Source organism: Dermacentor variabilis, chromosome 6 (assembly GCF_050947875.1).
Source record: "Dermacentor variabilis isolate Ectoservices chromosome 6, ASM5094787v1, whole genome shotgun sequence".
Lineage (NCBI taxonomy): Eukaryota > Metazoa > Arthropoda > Arachnida > Ixodida > Ixodidae > Dermacentor > Dermacentor variabilis.
The window spans coordinates 65355315-65373998 of record NC_134573.1 but is presented as its reverse complement, the minus strand read 5'-3'; the positions used below and the strand labels follow the sequence as shown (position 1 = coordinate 65373998).

The window sequence follows — 18684 nt, the reverse complement described above, 5'->3', positions numbered from 1 at the left end:
TTTTTGGTGACTGCTCTGATGGCGGCATACACCTCTTCTCTTGTAATTGGCTTGTCGAGTTCCGAGTTCTCTGTTCCCTGGTAGTCCCCTTCGTACTCTTGCGGCTTGTCCTGGCCATAACATTTGATCCGGACTTTCTCTAATACAGTGGAACCCCATTCATACGTTTTTCACCGGACCAAGGAAAAAAAACTTAACAGCCGGGAAAACTCAACAGTGAGGAAAGCTCCGAAAATGAATGAAAAAAGTGCAGCTTCAACTATAGACAATTTATTACCACAGAGTGCGCTTAGAACTTTAAAAAGTCTAGAATGGTGGCTTGCCGTTTCTTTCGCTCGCTAGAAATCACCACACGTTTCTCAATAGCCTGGAAGGCCGCATTGCTGTCAGCGTCGCTGTGAGGTGCAGCGTACCTGCGGAGGAGGTCCAGAGCCGCGACGGCTTCTCCAAATCTAGGATTTGGCAACTCCCCGGCATCATGCGGATCGTGCTCCTCCTCGTCACCGCGCCACGGCAATGGCAATAGACGAAGGAATATCCGCGGGAAATTTTGCCCTCTTTGGCGTAATCATGCTAACGTGCTAACGATTGTTTAGTATTGCTGCGCAGCGCGCGCGTCCGAGCAGCCCGGTTGCGCGCAGCGCGGCGTGGTTTCGCGAAAATGTAAACAAGAGAGGAGAGCTGGCCCGATAGGCGGAGCAACGCCATGAGCAACGCCAACTTCCGACGTCGGGGCCTCTCCTGAGTTTCCTTCCTCCGTGGGTCGACCCGTCCAACAAACCATGCGGCGACCGTAATCACAGTGATGATAATGAGAGCATTTTTCACGAATGGCCACCTAGTGGCGGCTTCTCGAACTGGCGTGCAGCTTCTTGCAGCCAGTTCCATAGCCAAGCCCGGCCAAGCCCGGTCAAAACTCGTCAAAAGCCAAAATGGCGGTTGGAGCGCGTTGCCTATTTTAGCCCAGGCGGGTTCGGGTTCCGACGCATCATGCGGGAACGTTTTCACAACTACTACGTAACAGCGGGGTTCCTTATACATTGGATCCTATGGAAGCTATGCCGGGACCGGATGAAAACGACGCAGCAGCCGGGAAAACGCAGCAGTGAGGAACGTAACAGCAGGGTTCTACTGTAATTGCCCGTCTTGTCCCTCATATTGGTGGATGGGCTTTTGAAGTGCCCTGTTGCTCGCAGATTTGGTTTTGGTTGGGTCCATGAGTGCCTTGAGTATTCGCTACATTTTGACTGTGCTGAGCGTGCCGTTTAGTGAGATGCTAAACTGCTGCCAGCCTTGTCTTGCCAATTGCGCTGCATATTCCTCTGCCTTCTGGGTGACTTCAGCAATCTTCTTCTTTAGCTTCTTATTTAGCCTCTATTTTTTCCATCTCTTGGTGAGCCCGCGTCTCGCCTCCCATAGCATGAGTAGCCGCGGGTCCACTTTCAGTGTTCCGTTCTGTCTATTTATTGCGTGTATTGTTTTTGTAGTTGCTGTAGCTGTTGGCACCATTCTTCTATTGAAGTAATCTCCCCCTTCATGTGTTTACTGTTCTTCCGAAAGGCGTCCGAGCCCGTTATGTGGGCTGTGCCAATCTTCCTCTTGATGTTCTCGGCTTCTATAGTTATCTTCAGTACGTAATGATCGCTGCCTAGGTTTTCCAGCAAGTTTTCTCATTCGACCTGTTTTGCTCCTCTAACGTACGTTAGGCCGGGGCAGGTATCTGGGCTAACGCTGTTGCCTAGACGCGTTGGCTGATTTTCGTCCGTTATGAGGGTGCAGTTTGTGTCCTCCGCGGCCATGCTAACTAGTTGCACATGATAACTTTCCTTTTAAATGTGGCATCATGGTGGACTCAACGTGTCTTCGCAGTCGGCGCTTCCATGCTGACTGAATAAACACAGGAAACGAGAAGACAGGTGGTAGACTAGGTTACACCAGCACCTGGTTAGACGTACAACATGGAGGTATGCACATGGAGGAAGCTACAGCAGCTAGACTAGAAGCGTGTACGAGGCGACCATTCAAATGCTGATGGCGATATGGTAACACGGATTTAGGGTCGTACTCGATTCTAATGCGCCTGCAATTTTTGGACCTGTTTTACCGGAAAAAAAGATTTGCGTTAGATTGGAGTAAATATGGTATTTTTGTAAAAGGTCGAATTTCAGTGCAACGAAATTTCAATATAACGAAACAAATTACCGATTTTACCTAGTTTGCTATATCGAGATTTAAGTGCATCAGCAGCAGAAGCAGCATCCACACCTGGCTTTGAGCCGCACATCAGGTTACTCTAGAAACAAAGCAATGTGAGTGACCAGTTGTATCAACAAGCAGTAACAAGCCATCACCAATGCAACAAGGGGGTTTTAACACCTATTGTGTGCACAGTAGCACTTTTCAATAATTTGTTTGCCGTGTGCTCATGCGTGTGTCAGTGTGCATGTGTTAGTGTGTGTGGGTAATGCATATGCATCAGTGTGTACACTTGTTTGCATTTGCAGCACGTCGGTGTGTGTGACACCATGATTCCCACCAGCCAGGCAGAGGCAACTGCGACAGCACCCAAATACCCACCTGCCGAGGCTTTCGACGCGTCCCAGGCAGGTGGAGTAGCAGTAGTTGTGGGCAATGATGACCGACGGGTAGAGGGACTGGAAGTCCAGCACCACGACGGGGTCCGTGTAGAGCTGCGCCCGGGGCTCCAGCACCAGGGGGATGAACTCGGGCGCCCGCTGCCGGGCACGCTGGGCCGTAGATGCGCTCAGTGCCACCATTCGGTGGCTGCGTGCCAGCCGCAGGAGCATAGACTCCACCCGAAACTGAAACATTACGCCCACCAGCTCTGTCAGCATCACAGCGAGGCCAATGTGAAACGGAACACATAATCACATGATGCTGACAGAAAATGAGGGCAGGGATAGTGTAGCATAAATTCGGTAACTGTTCCGTTTAATTGAAATGTGCAAAATACTAAATGGGCCCTGAAACACAATTATTTATGGTTATGCGAATATTGAGTAGAGTTAAATGTTGATATCGTGAACTCGGTAAAATCGTAAATTTGCTTCGTTATATCAATATTTCGTATTGAAATTCAACTTTTTATGCAAATAAGTACAGTCGCCAATCAGTTTTTCTTACATGGAAAGGGGCCGCAGAATTTTCCGAATTATCAGCCAATCGAAAAAAGCAAATTTGACTGAGAAAACAATTCATTATAATAAATTTGGCAGTCAGCGACGAATGATACGGTTTCATGCCACGTATGTCGACGATATCTTCACATCGGAGGAACGAATTAAGCGAAACCGGCCATGCTTTCACATGCACTCCGCCCCAACGACTGATAGCGTCGCCCACACTTGGACCAGGCATGTACCCCTTACGTACATTTTCCGGAACCAACGTTCACAATCAAGAACACAAAAAATGACGCAAAAGGGTTACAGTAATTTTTTATCGGTCAAAACAATCCTGGAAAACACAATGTTTCGGCACCAATGTTCAGTACATCGCTAAACTGCAATTGCATGATACATTTTCCAGCCTCTAGATCCCATATAAACAAGAAAATTTGCCAGGCGCACGCAATCAAGAAAAGCTCAAAGCTATTTGCTGCGACATCTTCACCGCAATACTCGCCCACCCGTTCCGCGTAAAAATGCCGGCACGCACTCAGTTTCTCATTTCGGTAGCAGCAGATCTTCCTTGAGGTCGTTGCACGCGGTATTCACAGCTATCACCGCGAACCCTATTGCAACAGGCATCTTCGTTTATCTGTTTCACAGCGCACGGTGCCATCGGAAGCATAGCGCGCCTTTAATAGGCGATAACCACAATACGCCGCCGTCCCCTGCCGCAGACTATGATCGTATACGTTTCTCAGCCACTAGATCCCTTGTCAACAAGAAAAGGCGCCAGGCGCATGTGATCAAGAATAGTGTATAGCCACCCATGTCACATAAAGATGACCGCACGCACAATTTCTTATTCCGGTGCCAGTAAATCTCCGCCACACAGCTATTCACAGCTATCGCCGTCAAACCTATTGCGATAAGCATTTTCACCTGTCTGTTTTAAAGCGCATGGTGCGTAGGGCCATTGGTAGCGTACCGCATGCTTTTAGTAGGTGATAATTCAAATGCGCCGCCGTTCCATGCTGCAGGTGCCACAATGTGGGCGTCTCATTTCACTTCAGCGGCATCCAACTTCGCCCACCAGCTCGATTTCGGTTTGGTTTCCCGTAGCCCTCTTAAAGCACCCCGCACTAGGAAAATAACAAAACCCATCTTGTGCCACCAGAACACCACCAGCTTGACACACGTCGGCGTCTTGTGCTGCAACGATCCGTGCAACACTTCGTTTTACGTAGATATCAATAGTTGAGTCTGTCAAATTTTTTTAGTTAGTTCGCATCATACGCTTTCCCCAGTTAGTACGTTTTTCCTCGCAGTTTTTTCCAAAAAGTATGAACGAGGTTCTACTGTATAGTATCGTTGGATACACTTGCCGCATGCCATTGGTGAAAAGACGACGAGCACTACTCTGGCGCCCCCTCACAGCCATCGTCGCCGCAGAGCAGTTCCACACTTTTCTTCTCACACTTTCGCCATACCCTTCTTCTCCACTTTCCAACTCATGCTTTCCCTGTAGCCTCCCTCCTCCTACACTTTTCTCTTCGCGCTCTTTTCGCTTTCCATCTGCGCTTTGCATTCACTCGTTCACCGTTTGCTCTGCTCATTCGCTCAATTAAGCAGATGCTGACGACGAGGCATGCCGAAACTCAATAAAGGAAAGGGCGCTTAAAAGCTGTGCTCTAAAGAATACAAGATGTGCCTCTATGAACGGCATCGAGAACAAGCCGCCGCATTGCACATGTGTCATTAAAGAAAGCAACCGTGAACAACTTTGTTGCCATACTGTGCATTCGCTTTTCTTTGTGAAGCGGTTTGTCAGCTTTCAGAGTGTCATGCAGCTGCTGCGAATAGATATGCGTCAATCTGGCACCAAACTTTAACTTCAGTCAGCAACGCCTAATGACACCGATTAGGCCTAACGGCCAAGGCAGTATGGCCGTGACAAAAATTCGCCACAGGCCATCGCGGAATGCTTGCGGCTAGTATGTTTATGCATGAGGCTCATCATGTAATCTGTCCTCCCAAGGTCAGGTGTGCAGATTAGATTGATGGCTGTTGAAGCGGCATAAATTTCGTCGTCGTGTATCCCACACGATCCGCATGGATATCGGCAGCTAATCGAATCAATCGACTTAATGAAATACGCACAGCTTTTGTTGCCGTTCCCTCTGTCCACGTTACGTTATCATTTGAATCGGTCCTGTTGACCCGGATGGACCTCGTACTGACAGAGGCATACCTGGCCAACACAGCAGCGTTGTGCGCATTGCGATGTTTGAGCACTGTGTTTACAATTCCCGCCTCAAGTTGACGTCGGGGAACACTCGCAGCGATGAAGTCCGCAGCACACTTGGCGCTCTATTTGGGTGGCAGTACACACGAGGGACTCCCCAGCACACGCACAACACGTGGCACTGCATGGGTGCACCTGCACCTTGAATATATCCAATATACGATTTGCAAACCGAATTATTCGTACATTCACTATTCAATTTGTTTCGGTAATGTTCGATATTCGTACACCCTTTTAATGCATCAGCATTCGTAGATGGTGCAGCCTCATAGGCCATGTCATCGACACAACCATAAAGCTTGCACTGCGGGATCGCAGCTTCAGTGCTTAGAATGTGTTTGCAAAACTCAGTTTACATTGCACTCTCGCTCTTCGCGCCACTTAAACACTGAAATTACGCAAGGTCACTGCCTGTAGAATTTAAGCGGAATTCCCTACACGAACGAAGCAAAGTCGTGATTGTGCCACGTCAATGTTCACAAAGAGAGCGCCCGCCTATATCCTTAAGACTCATGAGACCATTTACGAAATGCTTGATGGGTGTCTAGGACACAATGCGTCTACACTGTCTACTAGTCCTGCACATCAAAAAGCAAATGCTCGAACTTGGCAATACCAGGTACAATCGGCTAAGCTCCAATTGTATGCCACCCCAGCTACCAGCATGGAACAGCCACATGCGATACGATATACTTTCTCACACACACAAGTTTCACTCCCCTGAAAAAGGAAATCCACCAGCTTATTGCACATATAGCGATGAGCATGACAGATTTAGTGAAATGCATCAAGAAAATCAAGCTTGTGCGCCTGATCGCTGTACAGTGGAACCCCAGTTATACGTCTCCCAGTTTTGTGATGACCCGGGTTTTATGATGGATTAGCGCAGTCCCAGCGAAGTCCTCATAGACGCAATGCATTAAAAACACCGGTTATACGATGCAACTTTACGCCTGACTCGTGTTATATGATGACTCTCGTGAAGCGCGGGATGGAACGGCGGACGAAAGAAAAGTGCCACAGGTCTCTTTCCTTGCTCCGTCTCTCCATATACAGAGCGCTTAACACCGCTCGACTGGTTCGCTCCGGCGCAGCTTTCTTCCCTGCCTCGTCTCATTGTTTGTTTCTCTCTCCCCCACTAGCAGATGCCCGCGACGCTCCCTGTGTCGAAATAGCGCTTTTTCTCCTTGGCAATCACTTCCTCCCTCTCTTCTCGGTGGCGTCACCTCTCGTCACATTGGGGAAGCGTTTCTCTCCTTCCAGTTTCCCAGCAGCGGATCGCCGACAAGGTAGCGCGGAGAAGCCTAGGTTTATCGCATGTGTTTTTTTTTGTCGCAATCCTAGCGACCAGCGTTCAGCGGAGGTTTTGAGTTGTGTGGAGCAACGCGATGCACGATGTCCCGAAAACAGACAGTTCTGTTACTCGGCAATAAGCAGGATATTATCAAGGAAGCGGAAAAGCGGCATGGAGCCATGAATACCAGCATTGCTCAGGACCTTAAGATACCCGAATCTTCGCTTAAGACGATTTTGGCAAACAAAGCGGTGATATTGCAGAATGCCAACAAGTTCGGGCTCAAGCGGAAGCAGCAAAAGAAGGACAACATGAGAAGTTAGAAAAAGTTCTCGTCAAATCGCTGCATCAAGCACGGAGCTCTGCGATGAACATTGATGGCGCCATTTTAAAAGAAAAGGCGGACCTTGTGGCATTACGTCTGGGCATCGACGACTTTCAGGCATCGAACGGGTGGCTGGATTGCTTTAAAAAACGAAACAGGATTGTGTACAGCCACTGCTGCGGAGAAAGCACTTCCGTGGACGTTTCGACAGTGAATGAGTGGATGGAGTCGCTGCCGGAGATGATTGCTGCACACAAGCCCTGCGACGTTTTCAACGCGGATGAAAGCGGTATTTTTTACTATATGCAGCCAGAGCAAACCCTTGCGTACAAGGGTTATAGCTGTCATGGTGACAAGCGTAGTAAAGAGCGTGTGACGGCACTATTCTGTGCTAACAAGGACGGTTCCGAGAGGCTGCCCGTGCTCATTGTTTGCAAAGCTACGGTGCTTTAAGAACTTGAAGATGCTGCCATGCAGCTACAATTTCAACAACAAGGCGTGGACGACGTCTTTGCTCTTCAGCAATTTTTTGCAGCAGCTGAATAACAAAATGTATGCTAAGGCATGGAAAATATTGCTTTTCGTGGGCAACGCACCGTGCCACCCACCCGATACGTCCAGCCTGAGGGACATAAAGGTTTTTTTTTTTTTCCACCCAACTGCACAAGCCGGCCGCAGCGGCTGGATGTTGGCATCATTAAGTGCGTCAAGCAAGGGTACCGGAAACGGTTCGTGCAGCGTCGGCTGGCGGCTATGGAGCACAGCGAGTGGGAAAAAAAAGATCAGTGTGCTCAACGTCATACATATTATTGCCAGTTCATGGAACGCAGTGTCGCGAAGGACAATCGCTAACTCGTTCAAGCACTGTGGCTTTAAGCGAGAGACTGCCTCCTCTGCTGGGGACGCAACAACCTCTATGCCGCGCGAGGCATGCAGGCTTCGCCGACGACGATTTCAAGGGTTTAAACCTCACCACGACCTTTGCCGAGTATGTGGCGGCCAACAACAATGTTGCGATCTGTGGCGAGGTGTCGCTGGATGACGCCATCGAGGAGGCTTTGCTTAGTGCCGACACCACTGCGACATCAGACGAGGACAACGACGACACCACAGATGCCGTGCCTGTGCCTACCACATTCGCCGAGGTGCTCCAGCACACAGACGGCCTCCAGAACTTTATCTGTTGAGGCGACGCCGCAGAGGACCTCCTTTTGGACGTTGCCCAGCTCGAACGAAAGCTCTTGGTTCCCGGTACAAAGTCCAAAAGAAACTTGCCGACTTTTTTTCAAGTCTGCGCTGGCTGGCGGGAATCGCGGCAGTGGGCGGTAATGGTTCGTTTGAATAAAGCATGATTGGTACCTGTACTGCGGCATTAATTCTTATCGCATTTACATTTTTTTAATTTGGTTTTCCAAGCCCTGCAGAGTATGTTAGTAGTTTACACTGAAGTTTCTCGTAAATCCGTCGCATGAAATAAATAGTATTTTTATAGGCATAATTTATGTAGGGATTCTACGACGCCCGCATTTTACAACGCTTTTTCGCGGTCCTGAGAAAGTCATATAATCGGGGTTCCACTGTATTTGTCTCCTAAAGAACACGAAGACTTAAAGCTGCAACAATTACGTGGATCAAGAAAAGCTCGCATGATGGCACGCAAAGCACTGATGTAACAGATGCTACAGCTACCGTGTTTACTCGCATAATGATCGCATTTAAAAAAAAAAAATTGAAGCAAATTCAGGGGTGAGATCATTACGCTGGTTAAATTTCCTGCAAAAAGAAAACGTTTCTTCAGAAAAGCGTTTGCTGCGGGATGACAACAGGTCAACAAATGGAAGCTGCCACTGTAACAGTGCGGGACACCAAAACAAGAATGGCGGCCGGTGGAGCAAGCCGAATGCGCCGAACACAATTTTATTTCTTCTCATGAGTACATTACGCGCATTGAAACAGTTTCTTCCAGATCAGTAATGAATAATATCGTTACTACCGGCAAGTTTGCAATAACATAGCCATGAGCACTTTGAGGGGACAGAAACAGAGATGGGTGCGCTTAAATGCCAGTGACAGAAACCGACATCGGGCACGCTGCGGAAACTGCAGCATTTGTCTTCACTACTATCTTAATACGGCACGCTTCCGCTATGGGTGGGCGAATATCTTAGCTGTGTTACAAGCGTCGGCGTATGAATAGGGTACACTTCTAATGTATCAGTGTAAACGTGGCTATCATCATTGCCACTACTATCGTTCCCACGAGTGCAGACGAGAAGAATCGAAAAGCGCCTTTTTTGTTGTTGTTGACCACAACCATTATAACGCCTACAAATAATGAAGCCAAGGCAAGTTTGATTGTAGCTTTCTTTTTCATGGAAGTGCGGAAAGTGATGAAAGGAACAAAATGGGGCATCTGCTTAAGAATGTTCAGTGCATGCAGACCGCTTGGTATGTCTTGAAGAGTTGTTCGTGTAGCATTCGACAGCATTCAACAGATGGTAAGCGCGATCATCATTAGCTAGACTCGGCACACGACATATCGCTGCGGCAAGTTCGGGGTGCGATCATTACACGGGAAAGGGAAAAAATCGAATTTTGACGACAAAATTCAGGGGTGCGATCATTATGCAAGTAAATACGGTAAATGCCGTGCGGAATGCAGAAAGTATGCAGAAGGAGACGGCATCTTTCACAATGTGACGGCGAACACCATGTGCATCCTTTTCAGACAGCCGTCCTCTGCTAGCTACTTGTGCTGGTCCGAGCAAAAATCTGCTGACAGCTCTGAGAGTCCGCTGACAGTTTGAGACTTCCAGTGTGCGATAAACAAGCACGATTCTGGCAGCTCTCAGACTGGTGGGCGGAGCTTTCGAAGCTGTCCGAGGAAAATTGGATGCGGCACAGCAGTCCCAAGCAATCCGGGAATGTCAAGTACTGTTACTCAAAGAGGCCCAGTGTTCAAAACCAACCGCCGGACCAACTTGGGGCACTGAGTGTGTAGCAATGTGTGCATATGTGCCGCTCTCTAACAAACCTTTCCTGCCAACATGGGTCACTGTAGATGCGGGAGTAGGTAGGTACGGGTGTTCATAGAAACTCTTTGACACTGACTTGAAGCACTCGGTATTTGGCCACTCTGTCTGCACCGGTCTCTAATGAACCTCATACATGCCAACTTGGGTCACTGGGCATGTGCCACTGGGAAAGTGTTGCTTCACAGTAAGGATTTTCTCAGATATTCACTAGAATCAAACTTGCATTCCATGGATACCTCAAGGACAGCAACCCAACACATTACAGTAGAACCCCGCTGTTACGTTCCTCACTGCTGCGTTTTCCCGGCTGCTACGTCGTTTTCATCCAGTCCCGGCATAGCTTCCATAGGATCCAATGTATAAGGAACCCCGCTGTTACGTCGTAGCTGTGAAAACGTTCCCGCATGATACGTCGCAACTTAGCCCCCCGAACCCGCCTGGGCTAAAGTAGGCAACGCGCTCCAACTGCCATTTTGGCTTTTGACGAGTTTTGGCCGGGCTTGGCTATGGAACTGGCTGTAAGAAGCCGCACACCAGTTCGAGAGGCCGCCATCGAATTGGCGTGCGGCTTCTTGCAGCCAGCTCCATAACCAAGCCCGGCCAAAACTCGCCAAAAGCCAAAATGGCGGTCACATACGACAACTACGTCGCCGTGGACGTTGTCGTCGTGACGTCAGAGTGTCAGAGCATCGCCGAGATCGTTGGGATCTCGGTCGCGAGTGAAGTCGCAGACTGCGATGCACGAGCCGCATGATGCCGGGGAGTTGCCAAATCATAGCTTTGGAAAAGCCGTCGCAGCTCTGGACCTCCTCCGCAGGTACGTCGCACCTCACAGCGACGCTGACAGCAATGCGGCATTCCAGGCTATTGAGAAACGTGTGGTGATTTCTAGCGAGCGAAAGAAACGGCAAGCCACAATTCTGGACTTTCTTTTAGGTCCTAAGCGCACTCTGTGGAAATAAATTGTCTATAGTTGAAGCTGCACTTTTTTTCATTCATTTTCGGAGCTTTCCTCACTGTTGCGTTTTCCCGGCTGTTACGTTTTTTTTCACCGGTCCGGTGAAAAACGTATGAACGGGGTTCCACTGTAGCAGGCTGTGCCACAAATGCACTGGGCATGTGGCGCTCTACAATGAACCTCTAAACAATTTGGGTCACTGAGTAGGTGCCACTATGTGTGCACAAAGTGAGGGAACATTTCTCGGCATTCACAGCCACTGATGCACCACAATTCTTATCTTGGATGCCACACGTGGACTTCTTGGCAGCGCCGCTCGATGGCATGGCATGTCCAGGAAGAAGTGAACGGGCAGTGGGAATACAGGAACAGGAAATACCTCAGGTAACAGAATATAAATACCTTGGTATATGGATAAACGAAGGCAATAGATATATGGAAACACAAGAAAAAACAATAACTGTGAAGGGGAACAGAAATGCAGCCATAATGAAACACAGAGCGCTATGGGGATACAATAGGTACGAGGTCCTCTGAGGTATGTGGAAAGGTGTAACGGTTCCAGGACTAACTTTTGGAAATGCGGTTGTTTGCTTTACATCAGGGGTGCAATCAGGACTCGATGGGAACCAAAGGTCAGTGGGACGCCTCTCATTCGGCGCTCACGGGAAGACTACAAATGAAGCTGTCCAGGGTGATATGGGCTGGACTAGTTTTGAAGTGAGGGAAGCTCACAATAAAATTGAGTATGAAGAACGACGGAGGAATATGGAAGAAAGTAAATGGGTTGGGAGAGTGTTGAAGTATGTGTACAGGAAGAACATTGATTCACAGTGGAGGAAGAGAACTAAGAAGCTTACCAGCAAGTATGCGGCCTCTAGGGTGGGAAACACAGCAACAAAGAACATCAAGTGGAAAGTCAGAGGCCGAAATAATCTCATGGGTGGCGGCAATGGAAAACAAACCTGCCATGAGTAACTACTTAAGAGGAAAAAATGAAATCAGGAAAGAAACAATTTATGATAACTCAAAGGGAAGCTCATTACTTTTCGAAGCGTGATCGGGATGCCTTAGAACACACAACTATAAAGCGAGATATAAGAAGGAAGAAGAAGCATGTGCTTGCTGCAGTAAAGCTAGGGAAAATGTGGGGCATGTTTTATTAGAATGTGAAGACGTCTACCCAGCAGTCGATTTAGGCACCACTAGCCCCCTTGAAGCCCTTGGGTTCAACGAGAGCAGTGGAAAAGTAAACATGTCCGCAATGGAGATTAGTAAGAGGCAATTGGAAGACTAGTGGAAGTAGGGAAACGATAAAAACAACAAAAGACATACAAAAGCAAAGTTCGCAACAGGGGGTCATAAAATTTGCTTGGGGGAGTTCATAGTGCTTTTTCGTTTCTTTTTTTTTTTTAACCTAGGTAGGACATTAGGCAGTATAATAGCAAGAGCTTGGTGGTGCGAGCCACTTCCCTGTTCCAAAGGGGACGCTCATAGCAGCCATCCATCCATCCGAAGCGCGAGAGAGGTTGCCACATGGCACATTTCCAACCACTAAAACTTGCCTTCCCTCACCTTCCTGAAGCCTCTTCATGGCAGCTGTAGAGAGCGAATACGACCACTTCTTGCTCTCCTTAGTCTGTTGGTGCCAATTCCGAAGCGTTGAACAGAATGCTCACTTGTGTCTGCTTTGTATACATTGTGGGCAATAATCCACTATGGATTCTCACCTGCCGCAATGTCCACGATAACCCGGTCACAGTCGGGCGGCCAGTAAAACACGCGAAAAATGAGTCAGCGACAGCCTCTCCTCCTCCTCTCTTCAGTTCCTCCCTGCCACTCACTTGTCCAGGAGCATGCGCCTTTTTTCTCACCCCGCTGTGAAAAACGAGCAAGTGAGTTAATGAACTAGTGCCGCCGTGCGAAACGCTCAGCCACGAGTCCAAAGATTATGCGCACAATGTGCGTGGTCCGGGTCCAAGGAGTCCGCACACAATGTGCTTGATCGCAGAGTCGTAGGTGCCGATGTACAGAATGCTTAGCCGCGGGTGCAATGACTGCATGCGCAATGCGCTTGGTAGTGAAGTCCACGTTGCCGATGCTTGGAATGCTTACCCGCAGGTCTTAGACGTTCATGAACGAAAGGATAGGCCACACTTTTGTGATGTCCGCGTGGTAACCCTTTTGACAATCGTGAAGATTACAGCAGTCGAGATGTCGAAAGCTTGCGAGGTGCAAAGAGCAGACGACGCTTCTACGAAGTAAGTGCCGAGTCAATGGCAAAGCGCACTGGAGCCACGTTGCAGGCACGGACAATTGGTGACTTCGAAATCGAAACGACCTTCAAGGGACACTAAAGTGAAACAATAAATCAGTTTAGACTAATAAAGCATTGTTTGAGAACCCTGCAGGCAGTCATTTCAAAATAATAGATTCATTATTAGATGAGAAAATGAAGGTCGAAGTATAAGTATTTGAATTTCGCACCGAAACCCCGCCGCCGGTACGTCAGTGTGATGTCAGGGATTCCAAAGTATGTTTTCGCATTTGAGCCGCACTGGCTGAGTAAAGGTTCCCAAAACTTGCTATGTTTAATACTTGGTTCCTTTAGAACACAATGTAGTCAATCTGTACCGCTGTATAAGTAAGTAGGCCCTAGAGGGTGCCATAAAAATCCATGACGTCACAGCGACCAGGTGCGGAAACTTCAAGGAGGCCTCACCACTCTTTCACTCTTGCGCTTTTTCTGGCTTACCAAGCGCCTTATTGTGGTAAGAGTGGTGTATTTAGTGTCGTAGAAAGGTAATTTACTGATGTAGACCAAATTATTTTTCTCTTTCGTGTCCCTTCCAATCATTGGCTTTTTGTGCACTTGTTTCTGCGTCGAGGAGATGGCTGAAATGGCACATTCTCCGGAACATAAAAAAATGCACTTTCTGAGAAGACCAAGATGACAGCGCACAATTGCGCCGTTCCAGGTGGTGTTGAAAAACACCACTTTGTCATGACTTCTGCGAAAATTTTAGCCACCTTGGCTGATGCAACAAATTTTTTTAGAGCTCTTCTATTTGGTTTTTCAGTCAAGATATTTCGAAATCACATAGAGAAAGAGTTACAGAAACTGAAAATGTGATTTTATATAAATGAATTTTTTTTTTTACGTTTCTTGCAATGCAAAAGCTGTGTCTGCCCTCTTAAACAACCGAAACAATATGTGAAGCGAACAACACGATAACTATATGTTGCATTTCTCACATTAGGAAACGCGAAACAAAATTATGGGAACACTTCCAGAAGCAGTGCCACATGCACATTGGTTTGGTAGCTTTGCCATCATAGCTAAAAATGTTGTCCACCAGCACAAAAACCTGCCGATGCCCCTTGCCATTCCAAGGACATCCAACAGTGGTGCCCACCTGCGATCCACGGCTGAGCACCTCAAGGAACTGGATGCCAAAGATGCGGGCCATCTGGCTCGTCTTGCCAAACACATTCAGCTCATCGAGCAGCTCAAGGTTGCCACGGGCACGCAAGGCATAGTGCTCCACAGTCCGCCACCTGCAACCATCCCGGAGCAGTGCGAGAATCAGAGCAAGTAGCAGACGTGCCCACAAAAGCACTCATCACTGACAGGACTCGTGCAAGCTTATACGTTTTAGCATAACTATGCAATTTTAGCAGAATGTAAATCTCATTCTTCCTATGAAGCTGCAAATGGCACCTATTGCTGCCATTTGCCGAATTGTGAATTGCCAATTTCGCCGATTTCCTTACATCGTGGTTTAACTGTATTACTCATCATTGCCATGGTGGCGGAGCCATCATGCTTAGAGCTTCCATAAACAATAGTGCGAGAGTTGCCTCAGTATTTTTGTTGGAAACTCTATGGCTGCCTGCTTCCACGCTGCTGAAGAGCAGCATGGAACTAGTAATACTAGCAAGACGAGTAGGCAAGCCACCCCAGTATCACAGAAAAGCAGTTCTTAAAATTTCTACAATTAACGACCCTTGAGCCACTCACAGGCTTTCAGATACCCCTTTTGAAACAGCTGTATCCCCACAAGAACATGTAGAAAAAAAACTGTATTTCAGCGATTCTGCACGCTCTAAACGCAGTTACACTGCAACAGCATTTGCTCATCTAACCATGTCCAATGACCACAATTGTGTGCAAAACTCCAGCAATCCCATGCAATGTCGTTCAACCGCGTGTGACAACAGCGGCGGCGGTGGTGGCAGCCATATCATGACGACAACGATAGCGGCAGCTTGCCAACACTTTGCTGATTGACATCAAAAACAGCAAAGAGCCATCTTTCCAACAGCAATGCTGAGAACGACTGTTGTGCTCACAGCTCTGTTGCAAATGACTGCGGCACCAAACAGCAGCTATGGTGCAAGTGATTTACACATCAGCCAAAGCCTACAACCACTGAGAAAGGAGATGCTGCATGCCTAAAAAAAGTTGGTTGATTTCACACTCATTTTAAGACGGTCAATGACAGCTGAACAATTCCGCAAAGAACTTGCAAAAGCTCTAAAGCTGCGTGTGATGAGCGCTTTGCTAAGTGTTGCACAGTTCTCATAACACACTCATCATGAACGGTTCTCATCAACTGAACTGTCAGGCAGCAATGGGCTCACCTGAACAGGTCCTTGCTGAACCATTCCGAAAGCAGACGAAACGAGTAGAGGGGCACTCGCCGATGCATCACATTGTAGTAGGTATTCTCAAAGGTGTAGATGTTCAGTGTGACCTGCACACATCAGCCAAACACTAGCAATCGTGAAAATGTGGTGGAAGAATACATGACGCTACAAGATTTCCTGTTACGTGAACTTTTACAAAACAAAACACTCCTTCAGTGCACTTTTCAAAGTAAAAAGGTAATTTTTTCTTGCCAGGCAATGGCTTATCGAGCATTTTATCTCGTTAGCTCCTTCTCAACTTTGGATGAATAGGCTGCTCAATTGTGATGCAACAATTCCACCAGGTTTAATCTATTCAGCATGTCAAGCAAAGTGTTCAAGAGTGGGGCATGAAAGGAGCACACAGGTTGACAAGTGGTGCAACATTGCATTTCACTTGACAGCCGCTTGGCTAAGCTTGCCAACATTTGCACCCTGAGAAATCGCAATGCCCATTTCAACCAGGGAAAAAAAGAAGACCATACAAACAACAGGACGAAGCCTTAGAAGTAAGCTGAATTGAGCTAGTTGGTACAGACTCAATCCCCTAACACAATGCAAACAATCGATGACACAGAGAAGACATACAGTACTTGTGTTGTCGTTTTCTGTGTGTTTTTTTTTTTTGTGTCATTGGTTTGCTGACGCTGCGTTAGAGAGAGGATGAAGAGTAGACAAGCACAGGCTTTGGCCAATCGTTTATGCTGCACTTTTGCACTCAAGTAATATTGCAACTAGTGCCCTTCAGAGCAATTCTCTATAAAAGCAGGGCCATCGCCTCTTTACAGCCCCCAAAGATCAGTGGAGCATCGTCCTCAACAAACCTCTTTGCGCAGGATCCGCCAGACACTGAGCAGGATGCGCCCTAAGACATCTTTGCGGCCCGGCGGAGGTGGCGCACGCGACAGCCGTGCATACAGGTCCAGGTCCAGTTGCTCAGCCCGTTCAAACAGGTAGCCCCAGGATGCCCTCTCCACATCATACCCCAGCAGGACATCAGGGTCCCATCTGCACAGAAGACAACGCAAACACCCTCTTACATCGAGCGACTGTCTTTGCCACACCGATCACCTGTAATCTCTGTTCCGTGCCTAGAAACTTCACCTTTTTCACCACCTACACCTGTCCTTCTCCCCTCAAGACAATGAATTGCACTACAACGGTCACTATGCCATGGGGTGAAAGAGGTCAATGTGAAACAAGTCAAGCAGTATTATCAGCTGTTTGCTATTGTGACGTGCAGCTGATGAATGTTGTGCAGACCTCCACAATGTTTTCCTTTTATTTATTTTTCATTTTATTTTTAAAATTTTTTTTTACCGCTGCCCTTACCCCTTAGCAAACATGTGGCTGCAGCTATGGTCGCAAACCGAGGACATACCTACCTATTAGGTGCTTTGGCACGTTACATAGGAAATATTCACAATATAAACAGGCCAGAGCTGCAGTCCAGGGCTTACTGGATAAGATTTCTAAGGTACGGGCTCCACTCTGCAGCATATCACCCGAGAAAAAAGCCAAGCGCCACGGCAAGGAATGTTTCTTCCCATATGGTCAATTGGTATTTTGCTCAGCAGCATGAAAGAAAGTGCAGCTTGATGCAGTTTTATTGCACTTTGTCACAGAATAACTTTGTAGGAGGGCATGATGGCAGCCAAAGAGCCGTGCCCGCATCCCTACCCTTATAATTCAGGAGAAGCACAAAGGCGGCAAGCAGAGCGGTGGCTGCGGCGACCAGCGTGGCCGGCTTCGTTCCTGAGGCTTATGCCTCAGGAGCGAAGGAGAAAGACAGCTGACCTGAATCGACACTGGAAAAGAACAGCGAGCCGTGGCTTCGTGTGCCATGACCTGGCATCGTCTTTCTTTTCTTCTCATGCGGGCGCGCGCTATCCGGTTTCTAAGCCCTGCCCAAGGGAGCGTGCTGCAACTTTATTGGAGCTGCCTCATCACATCGCTCCACTGGCACATCTTCTGGGGAGAGCAGTGCTCACTCCGCACCTCTGACTCAAAGCAGACAGTAAGACCCAGTGGAACATGACCTTCGGAATCACCAGATTGTCCGACACTGGATGTCCTGGTGATCAAGACGATCACCAGTACGTGCAATGTCCACGATGATCAGCACACCAGATCATTAGAGACACAATGCGCTTTAGGCAACTTGAATTGCCAATGCATTGATGCTAACAGCACACGCCATTTCGGAGCAGCTTTTGGAGCAGCCAAAGATGTGTTTCAGAGCAGTAAAACTGAATTTCAGAGCAGATTTGCGAAAGTTATTGCGAACTCTCCATATTATAAAGCCTTCTGAAGTTCCAGTACCAGTAATTTTGATAAAGCCAATGCCAGCTACGTAAACGATTGCTTGCATAGGTCATTTATGTGCTCTGGTAGACGCAGTTTTTGTGAAGTAGAGTTTGGAAACAAAATTGGATTTTTCGATTTGACAGTTTACGTATACAGGGTGTCCCAGCTAAGTTTAGCCAGAGTTAACAAATATGCAAATACCACGTAGCTGGACAGAACAAAGGTAATGCTGTTTGCCGTGGCTTAGAGATACTGTTTCATTATTTTATATTTTTCTTATTATTTCATATTATCTTATATTTCATATTTTTCATAAGATTTCTTCATTTTGCCTAATTACCTAAATAGTCCTAATTACTTAATCAATTTCTCAAATATTATAATTCAATGAAAAGTGTCAATGAGAAAATTGTAAAGCCACATGAAAAACTCTCTGTTGCCCAATACATGCTACATAAAAGTGTTTTTTCAAGCATGAAAGAAGCCCGCAAGTGCACTTAAAGATGCCGCACAACTGGCTGCTCGAGGCACTTTGCATGTATTCGCGGGCATCTCTCACGCTCGAAAAACGCTTTTATTTAGCACATATTGGGCAACAGAAAGCTGTACCGCGAGTTTTTCATGTCGCTTTACATTTTTGTCA

At 47.5% G+C, this 18684-nt stretch overlaps 1 protein-coding gene across 2 annotated transcripts in view; it reads right to left on the bottom strand.

Moving 5' to 3' along the window:
• Positions 1–18684, bottom strand: part of PolZ1 (DNA polymerase zeta catalytic subunit) — a 187922-nt gene that overhangs the window by 47759 nt on the left and 121479 nt on the right. For both annotated transcript variants that reach the window (XM_075695099.1, XM_075695098.1), the window contains 4 exons: positions 16559–16742; positions 15690–15802; positions 14462–14603; positions 2578–2822 (listed from right to left, as the gene is read on the bottom strand). In XM_075695099.1, the coding sequence (XP_075551214.1) occupies positions 2578–2822; positions 14462–14603; positions 15690–15802; positions 16559–16742 (684 nt within the window). The remainder of the gene's footprint in view (positions 1–2577; positions 2823–14461; positions 14604–15689; positions 15803–16558; positions 16743–18684) is intronic.